The sequence below is a fragment of the Nestor notabilis genome, unplaced genomic scaffold, assembly GCF_000696875.1.
Source record: "Nestor notabilis isolate BGI_N333 unplaced genomic scaffold, ASM69687v1 scaffold1630, whole genome shotgun sequence".
NCBI lineage: Eukaryota > Metazoa > Chordata > Aves > Psittaciformes > Psittacidae > Nestor > Nestor notabilis.
In genome coordinates, this window is record NW_009910520.1 from 346,724 (window position 1) to 366,990 (window position 20,267).

Genomic DNA, 20,267 nt, shown 5'->3' on the forward strand with positions numbered 1-20,267 from the left:
TCTTTTAGCAAGGTCTATTTAAGCTTGACTTTTGCCAAGTCTCGCTTCTCTGTTAAATACTGACATCTCAGATGTACTTTTTGACACAGATCAATCCTTTTTTCTACTCTTACTATTCTTTCAGAGGTATCTTTTCATGTATTTAAGGACAAGCATCCTTCCTTCGAGATTTTTCCCCACTCTGTTGCAAAACTGATTCAAAGTCTTTCCAAGTCTTCTCCAGTTCCACTGTTTATCTATGCAATAGCTCAATAACTGGTTTCTTTGTTTTCCTAGACTTCTCCCTTGATATACTGAGAACTTCAATTAAAACATTTTCTTTTCATTTAAACGATTGATTTGATTGAACTTGGTCCCAAGTTCTTTGCTAAATTAAGATCTTCCATGAGATCTTTATTAGTGAGATCTAAAATACTGTATCTGTCTGTTAAAGTCACTATCTGGTAAAGAAATATACCAGCTATGAAGTGCAGCCATACCTAGTACCTGGCATTAGCACCACATGTCCTCCATATAGACAAGTTATGTCTTGCAATTGTACAATCTCCAGCATTACTTTTCTTGATAACCAGAAACTCTAAAATTGAACCAACCATTACCAAATTCAGCTAGAATAAGGGAGTATCAATAAGTAAAGACATGGTGATACAGATGAGAAAATAATTACTATACTAGTATTAGTCTGTGTATTTTTAAAGATCAATAACACACTAGAAACAGGCTAAGATGAGTGCATAAAAGCTAAATAACCCATGGGCCATTTTCCCCATTGCACATGTACAAAATCATCAGATTTCATATTTATAAGATTTCTGCATAGAAACATGAAAATACACAAGTAATGATCTTGTTGATGGGAACACAAAATCAATACAGAACAAAGCCTCCACCCGCCGGGGTTTCTGTGAGCTCTTCACCCTGTAGATATGAGGCTGAAGAATTATAACAATCTTTTTCACTTGTTTGCATTTATGAAACTACATCTCTCAGCTCTATCAGCAGACAAAGTACGGCAATTAGCCTCTATCACCCTCTTCATTAGGGCCAGATCCAAAATCCATTAGTGACTGTGAAGAGCCTCCTATTGACTTGGTGAGGCTTTGGATCAGTTTATGAGTGCGTGCCTAAAGCAAGATGAACACGCCATCTGTTTCCTCTGATGGTCTGATTTCTATTCGTTACCCATTCCTTTTTAATTTCTCCTGGGTGCCTTTTCTTTTTCACTGGCTGCAATAGCACTCTCATCTTCACTACCTCTTAAAAGTACAGGATACTGCCATTTCTCTTATTTTCCTAATATTTTCAGGTTATAGCTGGATTTCTTCTTGTCTCTTAAATGACGACATACTTCTATACGAGAGCAAGCAAACAGCAACCTTTTCTCTGCTACAAATATGCCACAGATGAGAGGACACTGGTTTTGGTTAGTACAGAAACAAAAACAGAAAAACCCTGGCTGAATTTTATCAGTTTGCAAGTTTAACAGAAGCGCTGTTTAATTCCATTCTAAACAATAACTGCTGCCTCAGTAAGCTTTTCTCAAGGAAACTTCATTACTAAGTGCTTTACTATTTGACTGGAACCAAGTGCTTTACTATTTAAATGAACGAGAGAGAAAATAAATTGAAAAAGAAGAAAGGAAAGGCTTGTCTGTGCTTTATGACACTAGAACAAAATAATTAGAAAGAATGGTTTCTCCATCCATTTAAGTTTGTGTACTGCTTTAAATTATTCACTGGGCAAATGTCTATTTTCTCAATATCTCAAGAACAATAACCTGTTCTCTCAAACGATCTAGTGCTACAACAGCAACACAATTTAGAAGTGACTTACTTTTTACTCAGTCTTGCCTGTGTCTAATGCCTTCCAACTTTGGTCCCAGTAGCAGCACAAGGAATTCAGACTCTACCTTGCGGCACACACATCCGCTCAAAAATCACAAGAAAGAACTTGTAAAATCAGCTCCTGTTTTCTGCAGTTGTCCCCTCAAATTCATGTTGACATCATTCTTGCCACCAATCGATTACATGAGAAACATGTAATGACTGGGGTTTCCACAGTATAAATGCTGGACATCCTGAATGTTGTGTGATGGGGATATGCTGCCCTTTCTTCCAAAGAGAACTCTTACATATGCCTGCCTTGCAGCACTTTTGGTTTGAAGCATACATCATTGCCTATGATGCAAACAGTGTGACCTTCAAATCCCTGCAATGCTTTCCAATGCACTTTTAAAAGAGCTTGCTGTTGCAGGAGAGGTTTGGATCGGTTGTTCTCATCAGTGCAACAACTCATGTAATTTCCTGAAAGTGCTTCAGATGCTGACAGAAACTGACAATTAATCTGCACAGTCTCCCAGATGTGTTTAAGCTAGAAATGTCAACAAGACTTAAATCCATGTGTTAAAATTCCCAGAAAGATCAGCCCAGCTAGTACTACGTATCCTAGCAATGATGCAAACGAGGGTTCTCTTATTCAGAAAAGAAAACATAGACATATTCCTTACTCTACATCAGGATTGAGTAAACTGAGTATCATAAATAGCATCCTCAATAACAAGTTTAGGAAATCTCTGGAGTACTAAAAAGCACCAACGCTTCAGGAACAGATAAGCCGTTGCAGCTGGAAATAGACTGAGACCTGAGATACAGTTTTCTACCCACTCCCTAAACTCACACCTCATGTCTCTGGATTTTAGATTACAGTCTTTAAAAATGCAAAATGTCCTGGTAATCCCTTAAAACAGTTGCCACTGTCCCTGGGAAAGATAAACATCCTTGGGCTTCAGAAACAAGTTCCCTCTTATCTGTTGCCTTCCTGATAACCGTGAATTCTTGACTCCACAGTTGCTTTTCTTTCCTCTTGTTCCCCTGAAAGGACGGCTCAAGCACCTCCGTATCGCATGGATGCAAACTGCCTGGGGACTAAAGTGCTTTCTTTGGAAATGGAAACTTTATTCATAGCTCCCCAAGTTAGGGTGATCTTAATCACCCATGTCTCCACCGGAATGGTGAAGGAGGAACAGACAAGCAGCTACCACTTGTCTTTTCTTCCCCCCGTGTTAAAGGAGCAGGTTCAGAGTGCCTCTGGAAAACCAGACTGCTTAAGTGACTCAGACCCAGAGACACCAGGTTCATCAATTTCCTATGGTGCCAGCTGAAAGACAAGTGGTAATCTAGCAGTAGCAGCACTCCCAGGAACGCACAACAGTACAATTAAGTACACCGGCACCAACGGCAGCACATTCTGAAATGCGCAGGGACCCTGTGGTACCTAAATTGTTATGCAGAGGTTTTTAGGGTTGGAAACCTGCATTTGCTCTAGGTGGCTGTTTTGGCCATCTAAGTCCCTTTATGAATCTAAGCCATAAATACAACCTTGTCCTGGTTTCAGCTCTTAACAGCTATTTTTTCCCTTCCTAGTAGCTGGTGCAGTGCTGTGTTTTGGCTTTAGTCTGAGAACAATGCTGATAACACAGCGATGTTTTAGTTGTTGCTCAGTAGCACTTACCCCGATTAAGGACTTCTCAACCTCATGCTCTGCCAGTGAGGAGGGGCACGGGCAGCCAGGAGGAAGCAGAGGCAGGACACCTGACCCAAACTGGCCAAAGGGCTATTCCATAGCACAGCACGTCATGCCCAGTATAGAAACTGGGGGGAGTTACCCGGAAGGGACCAATCGCTGCTCGGGTCGGGCTGGGTATCAGCCAGCGGCTGGTGAGCAATTGTATTGGGCATCACTTGTGTTTGTTGGATTTTCCCTCCCCTTTTTAGTTTTATATTCTCTCTCCGGATTTTCCCTCCCCTTTTTAGTTTTATATTCTCTCTCCCGTTATTTCCCTTATCATTATTACTACTGATAGTAGTAGTAGTTTTGTATTATACCTTTAGTTACTGGACTGTTCTTATCTCAGCCCGTGGCATTTACATTCTTTCCATTCTCCTCCCATCCCGGCCGGCGTGGGGGCAGAGCGAGCGGCTGCGTGGTGCCGAGTTACCGGCTGCGCTTAAGTGCGGCTCCATTCCTCCCAAATGTGGAGAAGATAAAGGCATTATTATATTACCTAGGTGAATCGCTGACTTGTTAAATATCCCATCCACAGCAGTAGTATTCGCTAAGGCAAAACTTTGAGATACTTCATGATTCTTACCACTAGTTTTTGTCCAAAGTAACAGCTTTTCTGCTAATGTGGCTGTGATAGTTATTTACAAGACAAGCACATGCAGGATAAAGAGGTGATCTGATATCCTTTCTTTTATTTGTTTTTTTTTTTGGAAAACCTAATTGAAGAAACCACACTAATCCTGAGAACCAATTTACCAGGTATCTTCATGGATGCATAACTTTGCTTTTTACTCTATTAAAATTGGGTTTATAGCCAATTCTTACACCATGGCATCTTCAAAAAACATACTATTTTTCTGAAGGTCAGAAGGAAAGAAAGCGATTATCCCAGGTTTTAAAGACCTCTCAAAGCTAGGGTAGCAATAAGACAAACCAAAACCAAATAAACACACTAATTGGAAGTTGAAGGAATACAGGAAAATGTTGCATATGCTTTTTTCCAGGGTGCCCCTGTTTGCAGATTATCCCTACGTTTTTGTTATCCTACATTTTCATGCAGGAGAAAGGATTTGGGGGCACTGAGATTTTGATAAACGTTATGGTAATGTTTACAGTTCTGTTTTCAACTTCAGCTTTAAAAGTGTTGGTTTGCCATCAAGTATCTCAACAAAACCTTTCTCTCTCCTAGGATGCAGATCTCTGCACAGTCGAAAATTCACATGCAGCTAAACCCACCTGGTTTGGAGGTATTTTTCTCCCCCATTTTCAAACTCCTGTCAGCCTCTTAAAGGCTCAGTTTTTCACTGCACATTGGGTCTTTTTGCTGTTTTTTTGGCCATACATACTTTGAATGTATTATTATGCAGAGAACCTCAAACTAACGCGTACTCTGTGGTGTACAGTGGAGTATATTGATTCTGTTTAGCATCACAGTCCTGTGGTGTATGGTTGCACATGTTTCTGTTGAGAAATAATTAATGTGGTTGTGCTCCCTTTAGTGCAGCTGGCCTCCAGGATCCAGCCTCCTTGCTGCGCTGTGCTTCATTATTCACTTTACCTTGTGCATTTTTCATACATACACTCTGTTTGCCAGTGAACCAAGAGTTTTTGTATCTATAAATCACTTTTGCAAGTTAGCCATGGTGTCGAGAGAGTAGATTTACCTAAGAAAACAGAATGCAAGCAAAATGCTCGTTAAGCATAGCAGAATAACAGGAATGAGGATCTGACAAGTTCCAAAGCACGCATTTGTATCCCATAACAGATGTTACTGTTCTTATTTTCTCTTCAGCTAGGCTGCTTTTATCTAATGTATATTCCTATTTTAATTTTTTATTTCAAGTGTTTGTTATTTCACCCATTTTTTCTTAGCAATTGTTTTCAATGAGCATGTATTTTTCACAAACACATTACTTTTTCTTTACTTTTACTGAGGTTTTTCTCCATCTCTCCTTCGCTATATTACAAGCAAATTTTACAAGATTATTTTTCCTGAAGGTTTCAAAAATCCTATTAAAAATCACTTTGGCCATACAGAGTTTAGCTCTGTTTATAGAAGACTGGTTTCCAGTGAAGGCACTCCGATATATCATCTGGTAAACATTAAGAACTTATGGGGTTGATCTCTGGTGACACTGGTGATAGCAGTTAACACCAGTCATTATGCTGTAGCACCTGGAATACCCTGTTCCTCAGAACAAGGAGGTAAAAATATTTCATTTACAAATAGTTTTGGAAAAATGTCACCTTTTTAATTATGTCCGAGTAGGTAATCAATGCCTCAAAGTTAATCTAAGACAGAGGACACAACTCTATCATTTACCTTGAACTCCTGCCTAATATAGGCTGTAGGACCTACTTAAACCATCTCTGGAGAAAAATATCACTAAATTCCATGTCTTTTCCTTAGGCAGAGCAGTGACTGCAAAAAGGAGACAAAAGCCAGGACAGGCCTTGCTGTTTCCTCCTTCTTATAGAAATTGAGCACACATCTCTACTTGCATTCCCCTGAGAAAATCCTGTAGCTTTAGTGCCTTTTTCACTTAATGTCTTCTACTTTTCAGGAGGAAGGGTGGCAGTGAAGGATGATGTGTTGTTGCTGAGCATACTCTTTGTCTTGCTGATCTCTCAAACATATGCTACATACACAGCTATGTGTCACTTGTAACCTGATCTTAACCACCACCATCCTGCTGTGTCCCTTGTCCTCTCCAAAATGCCCATTTATGCTCTTTATCAGATCAGTTAGCGTCTGACAACCCTTTTTGCATTCATTAATACTGTCTCCTTCTTGGTACTTATATTAAGCTCCCCCCTCCCTCCTTTTTTTTCTGTCAGCTACTGGTCTTTGCTCCCTAGCATCCTTTTGCCATTCCTAAAACTTTCATCCAGTCCTTGTCATTTGTCATTGCTAACCTATTAACATATAACCTAGTAACAGTCTCAACCTGTCTAAACATCAGACCATCAGCTCCTCTTGTCTCCTTCCAGCTAGGATGAAGTACACTCTCTTAAAGGTTATTTCTCATTTAAGTGTGTATTTTCTCTGACTCAGTCACCCCTTAACCTTCCCTCCTGTCTCCCAAAGAGGCTTGCTCTTTCTCGCACTAAGAGGATGTGTTTTCCAAACTCACAACAACCCTCAGGGCCTCCCCCAAAGACGCTTCAGTTATCAGTATCTTTTCCAAGTAGAATTAAGCAAGATATTCCTAAAGTTTTACACATCAGGTCCCAAATCTTCTTGTATTCCACATCCCAGAACCTGTTCTAACTCTACAGTCCTCAGTTATACAGCTAATGTCTTCACTAGACCTTTGGCTACGACACCAGTCTGAAAATTCGTGCTTGGCTGCTGACCATCCAAGGAGGCTCAGGACTTCTTGCAGATTCAGTGCTTTCCAGGTGGGAATGCTTGATTTCAGCCACAGGCTGTATTCTCCTTCTTGACATATGACTTCAGATTTGGCCAGTTTATAATACCTGACTGTGTTTTACCCAGAACAGTCTGGCCTATGCAGATACTGTGATGACTCACACCATCCTATTTACCCTTTTTAAGCACCACCACAGCATTAGCTCTCTTTCAGTACACTGAAATTTATTCAGCACTCAAAGAGCTTTTGAAAACTCAGCATGACAGATGCAGACACTATTCAACTAAGTTCTTTAGAAATCAGATTGGAAAATCAAGGCCCTAGCTCATTCTCATAATTAAAGGTAGTTTGAGGCTTTATTCATATAGGGTTGCATTAGACTCTTAAGTCCTCACTAAGTTTTGATTTACCTGATTTCCTTCCACCTAGTTAAACTAGCAGTGAAGCTTCAGGAAGATCATGGTTTTCCTCAGCCCTTTTTGATACGTATTTCTCTGCTGCTGGGAGAGATGAGTAATGGCATTGTTTGGAGGTGGAAAATCAGGGTAGCTATTTATTTTAATGGCTTTTGTTACTTTAACTCAAAATTTATAGCTCAAAGCAGTGACAATTTCTTTTTACTATAGGTCTACACGCACACTTGACTCACTCATTTCTCCCTAAGCCACATTATAATGAATACACCTAGAAATGACATACTCTTTTTCTAAGCTTCCTCTCAGAAAGGCATTCCCCACATTGGAATTGTAAAAGTAGATCTCTAGATTTCCCATGAGAAAGCTTAATATGAAATCTGTAAGCATATTCATTATAATGTAAGTTGCATAGGTGTAGCATATCTGCTTAAAAATCCAATTATGATTTCAATATTCAGTGGTTTAGTTATCTTATATGTTTATTGACAAAAACATCTGTAAGTACCTCACTGTGTAATGCAGCCCTATTTCTGCTTTGGAAATATAAATGTTTATTTGTTGAGTATTTAGTTTATAACTGCAGTTGCCGATGTTTTGTGTAAACTAACTATTCCTATTACATTTCTAATTCCTAAATACATATTGGATGCACATATTTTTCCATTTCTAAAAATTCAAGGGACATTTAAAGAATATAAAATTGCTATCTTCTTTCCCATTTTTCCTAAACTTCTGTAAAGGTTACACTCCTAGTAAGACCCTTGATATCAATTGAACAGGTACTTTTCACTGTGTACTCTTCGAAGTGGACTTCAAAAAGGAGGCTGCTACAGATTAGGATACATGTATTAGGAGACTACGGATTAGGATACATGTATTTTCATGCTGGCCTTTTTACACCTGGCCTGGTTTTCTGTGCTTCAAGTTTCCACATTGTGAAAGATGATGAAAATATATGATGAAAATAGGTACATCATCATCATCATCATCACAGTCGAGAAGTATTTGCACTTTAAAGTATTCTTTAACATCGGTAAAGATTACAGTTACAAGCTCATAGTTTATTTTAGTTTCTTTTGTTTATCTTTTTTTTCTTCCCTATGTGGTTTAAGTCCTGTTATTGGTAACCTATATATTAAACTTTCATAGTGAAAGTATGCTACCAGGATCTCTCTTCTGCTTTGTAGGTGAGGTACAGGAAATGTGTATTGTCCTCCAAGTGCAACCAGTTAAATTCTGCAAAATTAAAACCCACTAAAACAAATATAAATGATTCATAGAATTCCATCAGAATTCGTATATCACATTAAGGGCATAAGGTGAATTTCAAGCTATGCTTGAGACTCACCAGCTAGGTGAAATTCTTAGGGTAACACAGTATAAAACATGCATAAGCAGCATAGAATTGCTTTTCAACTACTTAACACTTCGGCATACCTGGAATTACCTTACCCATTTGACATGTAGTTGCAGTTTTAAATGTAGGAACAAATCTGAGGGGAAACGGTCTGTATCATCTAATTCCAAAGAACTGCATGCTACAAAGTGGGCCACTGTTCCTGCAAAAATACTGTGCAAAAAAAGTATACCAGATCAATTCTCAAGCCTCTTCTGATGAGAATGAGCTTTTTTCCCTTTACAGAGTCGGAGAGCAGCTGGATGGTAGTTGTAAGCGGAAAACAAATGATCTTCTGACTGCTTCAAATATAACTGCATAAGAATGGAAAATAACTGCAATGCTGCATCCAGAAAGCAAATTAGAAGTTTGTATTGTGACACTGTACTACTGTGTTAAAGGACGGTTGTGGAATTCAGTCTCTGTATGCCAGCAGATTGTTTCCTCCTTTTTTTCCTGCTTATTTATCTTCATCTTTGCTGTGTCATTCCCTACCCAAGTGGCATACTGATTCCTCAAGGTTGAGTGGCCCTAATTTATGCATTACAATTGATCCTAAATTAATAACAAAAATGAAAGGCAATTTTCTGCAATGCAAAAGACTGCATTTCTGAAGAGACAAATCCAGTACATCAAAGATGCCTTCTAAGAAGTCTTGCCTCGAAAATTATCATCTTTGCTGCAAGATGATCACTATCATCTCCAGACTGATTCATTTTCTACTAGTAAATTGAGGCTTATCGTTCTCATTTATTTAGATGTACATTTCATTTTAAATCTGCATATTATTTGCCAATTGCAAAACTAAGTGCAAACTGAGTCAAACCACTCTTTCATTTGTCATCTTTTTTTCTGTGCTGCTTTCTCAATCTTTCTGCAAGAAGATCCCTACATACTTTCTTGGAAAAGACAGCATTCCGGACACACACATTACTCCTTTTTAGTGTACACATACCCTCCTATTAGCCCTCCAGAAGCTTTTATTCAGAACTGATATGTTTATTTGGAATTCACACTTGCAGCTCTGCTCATTAGTGACTAGCGCTGATTGATGTGAAGTACTGCAGGGTGGGACACTTCAGGTTTGCTTGGGTAATAACGCTCAGACTGATTTCTGCAAGTAGGCTTTTTCTGCCAGTGTGGAAAAGCAGAACTACGTGGAGAAGAATGCCTGTTTGTTTGCACTTCCTGAAAATCAGGATGCTATCCAAGCCCTCAGAACACCCCTAAATCTGTGTTGAACTCTCAAATCAATGAAGGATTTATGCCTGCAAAGTTATTTCCAGATGAAATTACTGTTTAATAACTGCAGAAATGCTGAGCTGGAGGGAAAAAGTCTGCTTTCCTGCATCAGCCTAGAGGACGAGGATACAGCTCCAAAATGCTGCCCTGCTGCACAAAAGCTTTTTACCTACTGCACACTTAAGCATTCCTTTCAGAAACTTCAGTATTCTGCAAGTTGTAATCTAAAATCTCTGCAAGCCACTGCAGTTTGCACCTGCAGAGAGAATTTCACTCTGCCTGTATTATACTGTTATCCTGAGATGGCACAAGACATCCCTGTGGTGCTTTTGGCTCTCCTTTCTCCTGCCAAGGCAGCTTCACAACCCATCTGCATTAGATGCTCACATTCCAGTCACCAAACAGGAGTGAGATAAAGCTTGGACTTCATGACCTAAGAATAACAGAGTAAATAAGCTGAAAGGCCACATCCTAAAGAGCTGCATCTAAAGTAAAGGCAATTTTCATGTAAAGCCATAAGTAATACAAAAATGCAGCAGAATTACTCACTGCAAACTATCTGGTGAGAGCTAGTGAGTTCGGAAATGAGAGAAAGGCAATAAATGAATGCTATTACCTGAAAAATAAAATGTCAATATAATAATTTAAAAGAAACAGCAGCAGAACGCTGCCTCTAGGCAGCTGTGACTTGCATAAAATAGCTTTTCACATAATAAGTAACTCAAGGTCTCAGTGATCTTGACAAAGTTAAAGGGATAGCTTTTAAGTAGACATGAATAATTCTTTTACCTGGACTCACATAGGTAGGTTTTGAACTCTTAAATGCTGCTTAACTCTTCAAATATTCCATATTTGATATAGAATATACAACATTCTTCCTGCAGTTGATTTTTAATTTGTATCTATCACTTTTAGAATCATTCCTGGTATTGTGTCAGTGCCTTCTTTCTACTACTATCTGTATTTTCTACTGACGTGTTTTCCCAGAACAAATTCCCTGAAGTTTTCAATGCAGAGAGTTGTAAGCAACTTCAGGCTTGCAGTTCAGTATATTGGACAATGAAATTTCTTTTACTCCTTCGGGGACAAAATGGTTCAGTGTGTCGAGTGACTCTTACTGAATTTGAAAAGAATATATCAAACAATCTCCAGTTTTCTTCTGCTTAAGCATTCTTCAAAACTTCAAATTATTTTGGAAATGCTAAAAAACCAGTGACATTTCATAACCAAATATTCAGTTATTTAAAATTGCTCACACAACAGGAAAACTGTCATAACCTTCCCTGGACATGAGGACTCATTGAAACAAACTGTGAACCGCTTACCCAGAGAAATGCCCAGAAACCCCTATATGAGTTACTAAAACCAGTGAATACACAGACATGAAAAAATTAATATACAAATTAATAAAAGCCTAATTTACAGTAATAAAAGTATTCTTTGTCTTGGAAAGCTTGAATCATTGAGTGTAAATCCAAACTATGTATTTTTCTTCTATCTGAAATATAAAGCTGGCCCACATGCATGGGAAGGGACATCATCCTTCTCTGAGATAATGACCTCAGAGGAGTTTAAATGGCATCGCAGTGATAAATCCAAAGAAATACACTATTTGATTTAACTGAGCTAGCATCCATGCGATGTTTTTCAGACACGGAGATTTAAAAGCAAGATTCTAAGAGAACAATATGAAGATATGAATTTCTTTGGTAGGCACCCAGAGGGAGCTAAATGTATAGTGTTATTTCTTCTCCTAATCACAGCATAGCAGTTAATTTTTTTTCCCCTAGTCACTTAGAGCTTTTCCCCCTCCTTCATCTATCTTTTTGTAGCTTTTCAGCTTTTCTGTTGTGTCTACTGGCATGAGAAGTGCTGCCACGCCACAGCTGGGAAGGGATGCACCCTCTGCACGGCTATAGCAATGATGAAATACAGGGCAAGTCTTCCATATAAAAAGAGGGGAAAAAAAGCCACATGCTTTATGGTATTTGCCCTGGATAACGCAAATTCTTCTGGCACTGCATATTCTGCAGCAGTTCAGATCATCCCTGTCTGCAGAGGACATTGAGCAGATTAGTCCTCCTAGTCCTATCACTGCTTTTGGGACAGCTATGGGCAGCTCACCTGTTCTTGACCGCACTCTCAACCTGTAGCAATGCAATTGTTAGTGTCAATAGCAATCAATAAAAACGTTTTATTCACATCTCTAGGAGGGGTATAATAGTAACAGTTATTCCTTCACTTCTTTAGCCAATAATCATCAGTAAAACAGTTCTATGGTTTTATTGAGTTTCCACACTGTGGGACTGGACACAATATGGAGAATGACAGCTAACGAAAAGATACAGCCCTCCCTGTCCCAGCTATTCTGCCTTTCTACACGTGCTGCAGACTGGCACATTTCATACCTCTACCAAACACAGGTGGAGCAGGCCCCCACAGACACGCAGAGCTCTACAGCCAGGAACAGTTTCAGGATATAATGACCCTCTGATGGAATAAGAACAAAGTTTTCCAGTGATTATATTTTGGGTGCCAAATTAGGGCTGCTCTGAGGTGACAGAAAGTCACATGCTTTGTGTGAGTAATGTTACAAGAAAATCAGACTGTTCCAAGGAATCTTAATTTAGGTTAATGAACTAAAGCAACCAAATTCTGCAGTTGCTTTGGAAAAGGTTGACCTGGTATTTCAGTGTCACATTAGCAGAACCGCACACCAGGAGCCTTCAGCTCCTTTCATCTGCTCGCTCCTGTACAACCAAAGGTCAAAGCAAAATCTGGTAAGGCACAAGAGACGAAAGGAGAACGCAGGCCCTAATTGCATCCAGAGACCAGAGAGCCTGCCCTTTCCAATGCTTACAACTTCTCTGAAGGTAAACCACAGCCACTGACACAACTGCCTCTCAGTGTCAACTCTAAGCTGTGATTGGAATTAGAAAGCATAAGAGAATTCCCTGCACAGTGATTGCAAGCACTACTCTTGTATTTTTGAGGATATTTCTTATAATTTTGCTTTTCATTTTACAGAACTTTGTGTTGCACATAGAGGGGAAAAGACTTTATATAGCTACCCAAGAGATCACTTTTTCAAACTGGCTGCACAACAACAAAAAACATGAGATTCATGTTTTCTGTTTGCTGATAACTCTGCTCCCTACATAGATACTTCTGCCTCTTCTTGTAGGCAGAATGTGGCCCCTTCTAGGAAGATGCCTGTGGGTGAGCCTAGTTGCCATAAACACCCATAGGTCGCTATTCTGTGATAGAAGCTAGTCAGTAAGAAGGATTCTGCCTTTGAATTATAATTTATATCAGTCTGAGGCTGCAAGAATAACCACCACTTACTCTCACTTAGGAAGCAGGCAGAGCCTAGCAAAGAAGAAACGTAATAAGGGCACCCAGTCAGAAAGCTTTCAACAGTGAAGGAAATAATACAGTTCTGCAGAAATGAACACTCAGAGAGCAAGACTGTGCTTGGAGGAGCTCGGCAGGTACCTGAGGGACACTCACTTTAAAAGATTTACTTTCTCCTGTTGGAAGATGTCAGACCACTCCACTGGGGCTGTTGATGGTTGGATATTGATTTGTGCACTCTGGGTTCTCAAAAGGCGCGGATCTACAGAATGAGCTTTTAAGCACTGAAAATACCTAATGGCCATTTCTTGACCACTCCCTTCCTGTCTGTTACTTCTGAACCACATAAAGGAGGATTTTCCTGGCACTGCAATGTCCTATCTTATTCTTGAGAGTTCAAAGCATATTGATGCGTGAACAATTGGTGTCTAACACCTTGAAAAAAGGCAGAAAGCAGATACACTGCTCTCAAAGTGAAAAGCTTATTTCCCAGACATACAAGCAAACACTGGATAACAAGCTGAACATGTGTCAGCAATGGGCACTCACAGCCCAGAAAGCCCTGTACTGCACCACAAGCATGGCCAACAGATGGAAGGAGGCGAGACCCCCCTGCAGTCCTGCATCCAGCTGTGAGGCAACAGCACAAGAGGGACGTGGAGCTGTTGGAGCGAGTCCAGAGGAGGCCACGGAGCTGCTGCGAGGGCTGGAGCAGCTCTGCTCTGGAGCCAGGCTGAGAGAGCTGGGCTGGGGCAGCTGGAGAAGGCTTTGGGGAGACCTTATTGTGACCTTTTGGGACTTTAATGGGGGCCTACAAGAAAGATGAGGAGAGACTGTTTAGCAGCCCCTGTTGCAGTAGGAGGAGGGGTAATGATTTTAAACTAAAAGAGGGTAGATTCAGACTAGATATAAAAGTTTTCTAGTGAGAGTATAGAAACACTGGCACAGGTTGCCCAGAGGGGTGGTAGATGCCCCATCCCTGGAAACATCCAAGGTCAGGTTGGATGGGGCTCCAAGCAACCTAATGCACTTGAAGACATCCCTGCATATTGGAGAGGGATTGGGCTAGATGAGCTTTAATGGTCACTTCCAAGCCAAACTCTTCTGCGATTCTTTGCTTCTATGATTCTATGATATCTGCCAAAACAAGATAGATAGATATAAAAAATATTACATTGACCCAAATTAAAATCCTTGTGTCACTGGATGCAGTCCAGTTCCCCCTGCTCTTCAGTATTCAGTATACCTCATTATAGTTTTGCATACTTCTGCATTTTCACAAAGGAAATTATTGATGAAAACAGCATAATTAATAGTTCCTATTGCAATAGTAATAACTCTGAGGTTTACAAGGTACCAAAGAAAATAAAAGCCAAGGCCTGAAATAAATTCCTTACTATACTGAAATGTACAAGGATTGCTTTTCCCACTGCTTCCTCAGGGTTTTCAAATTCTATGCTATAAGTTTACTTCTGATTACAGTTTCAGCCTTCCTTGTTGAGATTTGAATAGACCCTGGAATGCAGTGGAAATGTGGAAACCCAACCTTTTAGAGAATAATAATCTTGAACTAGAAGAATCAAATCTTCTGTCACTTGCTGTCACTGAAATACCAAGTCAAAGGAAAGAAGAGAGAGAGCTTCTGTCTCTTCACTCAACAGAGCATGTGGTGGATACAGAACAAAATTTATCAGAGTTATCACAGCAGACTCCCTGATGATAAATCATTATCAAACATGATTTACTCCTGTGGAAGATCTTTAATCTGATTTTCTAAGGGAATCATTGTGCCATGTGAGCATTCATGCCCGTCTCTCTCTCGACTGCAGTAACCCCAATAGCCAACTGCAACCAAATCTGAAAAAGTGAGGAGGAAACAAACCAAGTTCCTCAAAACTTTGTAAAACTATTTAAACATTTAAAACAGGGACATTCTGCAATGTAACCTGAATTGTTCTCATAGGCCAGACAACCCACAGGGGTATAAAAGAAAAAGAGACACTTTGTGCATGTCTCAGCCTTGGGAAAATTCTCAGTCAGAACTTGACCTGTTCAGATACTGAGGTCAGTCAATCTCATGATGACAATGCAGTGGGATCTAGATATCTTTAATTCCAGTGTTGATAGAATTTAATCTTTCTACACAGTCTATTCCACAAAAAATGATCTAATTTTAATTTTATACAGATAGAAAGTATGTGCCGAAGCATGAAAAGATTCTGTGAAAACAGCTTTACTAATCATAATGACCTCTTTTTCTCTATCATCTGAAGAATAGACAAGGTTAGATGAGAACTGAACTCAGATGTTGAACTCAGCATGAATATGACATGAATCATCAAGTGACCCATTGTCTTTCTTTATTCTTCTTCAAGGTAAGTACCAATATTGGCTGATACTCCATCAACTTCTATTAAAATCCTCTCTTCAGCATATGCCTCCAAGCACAGTGCTGTGCCAAGGAGTCAGTCCGTTTAAACTTTCCTCCAGCTTAGAGAAGTTAGGCTAGGCTTTGTAACAGAGTCTGTTCAGTTACCTCTTATACTGACCACTGATGTACAAGTGCAAATCAGTCTCTAGAGAGCACTGGATATGTTTTTCAAGTCCTGCAGTAATGGAAGACTAACATCACTGTACTAATATGAGTCATTTTATGCAGAATTTCCTTTTCATGATGTCTTTAATATTCAAGCTGGAGCAAGGTAATGGCTTATTTTAAAGAATTTTTTCTAAGTGCGCATTTGGGCATTGTAGTTTGTTAGAAATCAGCAAGTCTTGTCTGCACCTGGATCAGCATTTTATGCCTTTAAGATAGCAGAGGCACTCGCACATTCTCTGAGGTAGTTGAAGGAATTAAAACTGTATTTTTTTTATTATTATAATTTTGAAAAGAGAATTTGTTTGATTTCCCTTAACTGTGTTCCTCAAGTAGGTACTTAGGAGAGCTCTAAATGAGGAGCACTTACTTAACAGTGATCCTTGAAGGGATCAGGGATTGGTGATAGTACCTGATAAGTGGCTGGCACAACTGAAGAAGAGTGAAAGGAGCATGTCCCTAAGGAAGAGGCTGGCAGAGGGGTACTTAAAACTTCCTTACCTCCTGGAACAGCACTGATCACAGCTTTAAGGTGGATCTGCCTCAAATTCATCATCTTTTTGAGCTCTCACTGAAGCCTTTTAAGCTCAAAACCCCAAGTCTTGTTAAACTGTAAACTAGGGCACAACATTTTAAATACAAACAACAACATTATGTCAAAGAGCAAAAAGAAAGCTTTCTACACCAGCTGACTGTATCCATTTCTTAGTATGCCAGCTGGGTCTCGGGCAGCTCAGTGATGCTCAGCAAGCTCTGCACTGTCCATCCCCCCAGTCCCTTAGCAGAGTTTCCTTTGGGCATTTTTGAGACCCTGCTGATCTGTTCCCGAGCTCCACACGGGACACATTGTGCCAACATGCACACAATGGTCCTGTGTTATCCCAAGGGATGGAACCATCTCTTCATCCTGGGGCAAGGATCATACGAAAGCCAGTAATTCCTCAGGAATACATCCCACAGATTCATGTCACCTATTGATGAAAGTGAGCTCTTAAACTTAAATTCATGGTGTCCTTGCCAAGTCTATGGACACTGAAGTAATCAGTCCTTTACCACCTTCCCTTTCATTCTGCTATGTAAAAAAAAGCAGGAAAAAACACCTTCAACCAATTTATCTTTTACATTGTAAAATCCTTTAAATTATACTGACTTTTTAAAAATGTGGATAAATGTCATAAAGAAAATATCTGATGGTTTTGGGATACAGAATTCTGTAACCTGGAGAACTGGACTAAAATGGAAAGTTTATTACAAACTGTTTGATATGGGCAAACTACATTTTTATCTCTCAACAGCAGGAACCTTAATACATTTTGCAGCTTTGCCATTAAATACAGAGAGATGATTTTTCCATCTAATTTCTAAAAGCAGTTTTGTGGAAGAAAATGGGTAATCAGCATGTAGAATGCCTTTCTTCTGAAGATGCTTTTAGTCTAATATAAATGACAGCTATTTAAAGGCAATCACTTGTGTTTTATATCTCACACAAAAACCAGCAGACACAGTACCCTGCCTTTGAGACAAAACACTGATATATGTGACAGAACATTTCAAGCAGTAATGATCAGAAACCATAGATTAAGCAGCATCCAGAAAACAACTGAAATACCCTCCATTTTTTGCTATTGTTGTTCAGTCTTTAACTGATATTATGCTGTATTATGTTGTGAATAACTAATTATCTGCATCAGACAGGTACAGGAGATGAAAATCACATTCATTCTCCAGTATGTACACTGATAACTTACACATCTGTTAAAAATAAAGTGGTTTTCAAAATACCACCCAGGAGGCATTCTGTTCTGTTCAGTGACCTTTGGAAACTCTAGTCCAATGAATAACTAGTGATGCACAAGTAAGTTGAGAGACAGTAGATAAAAAGTGCCTATAAGCTTATATGTTATCTGTTATGAGGATGGCTATGGTAAAAAGATATATCGTTCTTTCATAATTCGTCTGAGAGAGAAAATCAATGAGAATATAAACTTGTATCCCTTTAAGCTGAGTGATTATAGAATTCATTATCCTGGACAGTTGCAAGCATAACATGGAGAAAAAGTGCAAGGAATTATATAATCAAAGCATCTAATTTAATGGTATGTTACTACCTTACAGGCATTTGTTCATATGGCATCAGTCACATCTTGGTAAATCCAGCCTTGCATTCAAACGTTTTATGTATAAAGAAGACTAACTCCATTTGCTTCAAGATGACAAAACTTCATATTACCAGGATGTCGGTAGAATATTGAAGGATTTGAGCAATGACAATCTTGCATCCATTAGAAATCTTTGTAAGTACTATGACACATGACAAAGCTTAGACTCTCTTTTTTACACAATATACGGCCCATCTGGTTTTGATCTTGTGGCAAAGAAAATCTGCAGGAAAACAGCTACATAACCAAAGGCCAAGGAATACCACCAAATCCAGGGAGATGTGATGCAGCACAAAGTTTAACTTTTTTCCTTTCTTTTTGTGACTCTCTTAAACCACGCTACCAACAAAGTCTTTCCTGCCAGCTCTGATTATAGCTCATGTAATTCAGACGTCCATAAACATATCCGTTAGAGATAGATATAGTCTACAGACAACAAAAAACACTTTTGCAGTTTTTGTTTTATAGTAGAAAAACTAGATGTCCTTCACTATGCACATGTGTAAGGAAATCAAAGAGGTTAAAAGAGAAAAGGTGCCACAATTCCACTTCACAAGCTAAAAGGGAGTTACCAAGTCACACGGGCTCTTCCCAATAATCAAATGCCTAGCTGAGCATTGACATGGTTATGGGAAAGAAGAGCATTCTGGATACTGGTCTGCAAGTAGCTACACCTGAAACTTCTTAAAAACATGAAATGCTTATCCTGTTGTATATTCACATTTTTATAGTTTAGAATAAAGAGTGGGCATCTTTAATCAAAATGGAGGTAGTTTCATTCTTAACCATTTTTAATTTCACAAGTAATTCAATTATTTTTATTACAGATTATTTTTTTTCCTGTAAGAGAAGAATAAATTATACTTACCCTCTCCAGAGTAATTTCTTCAAATTCATATTCAATTTCTGTTCCATTGACCTAAAGAAAATGAAATCAGAAAATTCCTTAAATGCACACGGAAGGTAATTCGGTAGAGATCATGTACAGATATTCCAGTATGATCAGTTCACTGAAGCACATTTTGCAACATGCAGGTGAGGCTATCTAAATTATAGCCTCCTTAGCTCTTCTTTGTCTTGAATGGCATATAATCAAGCCTATGAATTTGAAAACAGTAACAGTTCAGTATGTATGAAATAACGAGTCACTTATATGATTTGACTGATATTTGGCATAGTGTGTTCATGGACTTAGCACAAATGTTTAGTTTCCAAGCTAATAGTTTCATGTCAAAAATAGAAGACCTGTTTCTAAAAATTGTTCCCACAAATGGAAGAAAGATTAGTTATTCATTGCCTTATGAGCTCCAATTTACCTGGTACTATAAAACCAGACAGGAAATTCATAGTACTTATGTAAAAATCACTCACTGATACATACACTGAAATACATCTTGTTTACTATATTAACCTAGGGCAAGAACATGACAGAGGACCTTTGCAATAGACAGCTGAATGGCAAAAAGGCACAGAATGTTAATGTAATTCTTATGCCGAGTTTCAGTGTCAAAATAAATTAAGCTACAAAATGTAGAGCACCAAAATGGATTGCGCTGGACAAGAAATCTATCAGCTGAAGACATGACACTGATTTAAGCAGTATTCTGAAACCTTGTTCCAGTCTGACATGGATTTTTTCTGTCCCTTTAGGCAATTCATTTAACATCCCTTCCTTAGTTTCCACGTTGCTTTCTCATAGTACCACATCTGAGAAAGCTACAAAAGCTGATGCTATTGTCAGTAAACTGCAGAGTAATGAAAACACTTGTATTATTAAAATCTGAGAAGAATCCAGTGTACCTTAGCTGCAGCTAGGCAGCAATTCTTTTTGTTTGGGCAAGAAAATATTGATTAATGGAAAACAATAGCTATTGCCTGTGAGTCATGACAGTTTAGTTTTTGTGATGATGATAGGATATTTCCTGGAAAACAGTTTTCTTTATTGTTTTACTTAATTTATGCTTAATGAAAAAAAATGAAAAATTGTAAGAGCAAAACTGAAGTGAAGCCTTAGGATTGACCTAATCTTGAAGGAACAAATTTGTTATTTCCCAGAACAAGAATGTTTATTACTCCTCCCCACTCCCAGCCACTAATTTCCTGTATTAGTTTTCTAACTGCAATCAGAAAACACAGTACACAAATCATTCTTTATCTAGTCAAGCA

At 38.9% G+C, this 20,267-nt stretch overlaps 1 protein-coding gene across 1 annotated transcript in view; it reads right to left on the minus strand.

The window, feature by feature from the left end:
* LOC104402488 (disks large homolog 2) overlaps positions 1–19,020 on the minus strand; it is a gene marked incomplete at both ends in the record, with an annotated part of 363,023 nt that extends 344,003 nt beyond the window's left edge. Inside the window, one exon of the mRNA XM_010010378.1 lies at positions 18,970–19,020. Coding sequence (XP_010008680.1) covers positions 18,970–19,020 — 51 coding nt within the window. The remainder of the gene's footprint in view (positions 1–18,969) is intronic.
* Positions 19,021–20,267: the final 1,247 nt, after the last annotated feature.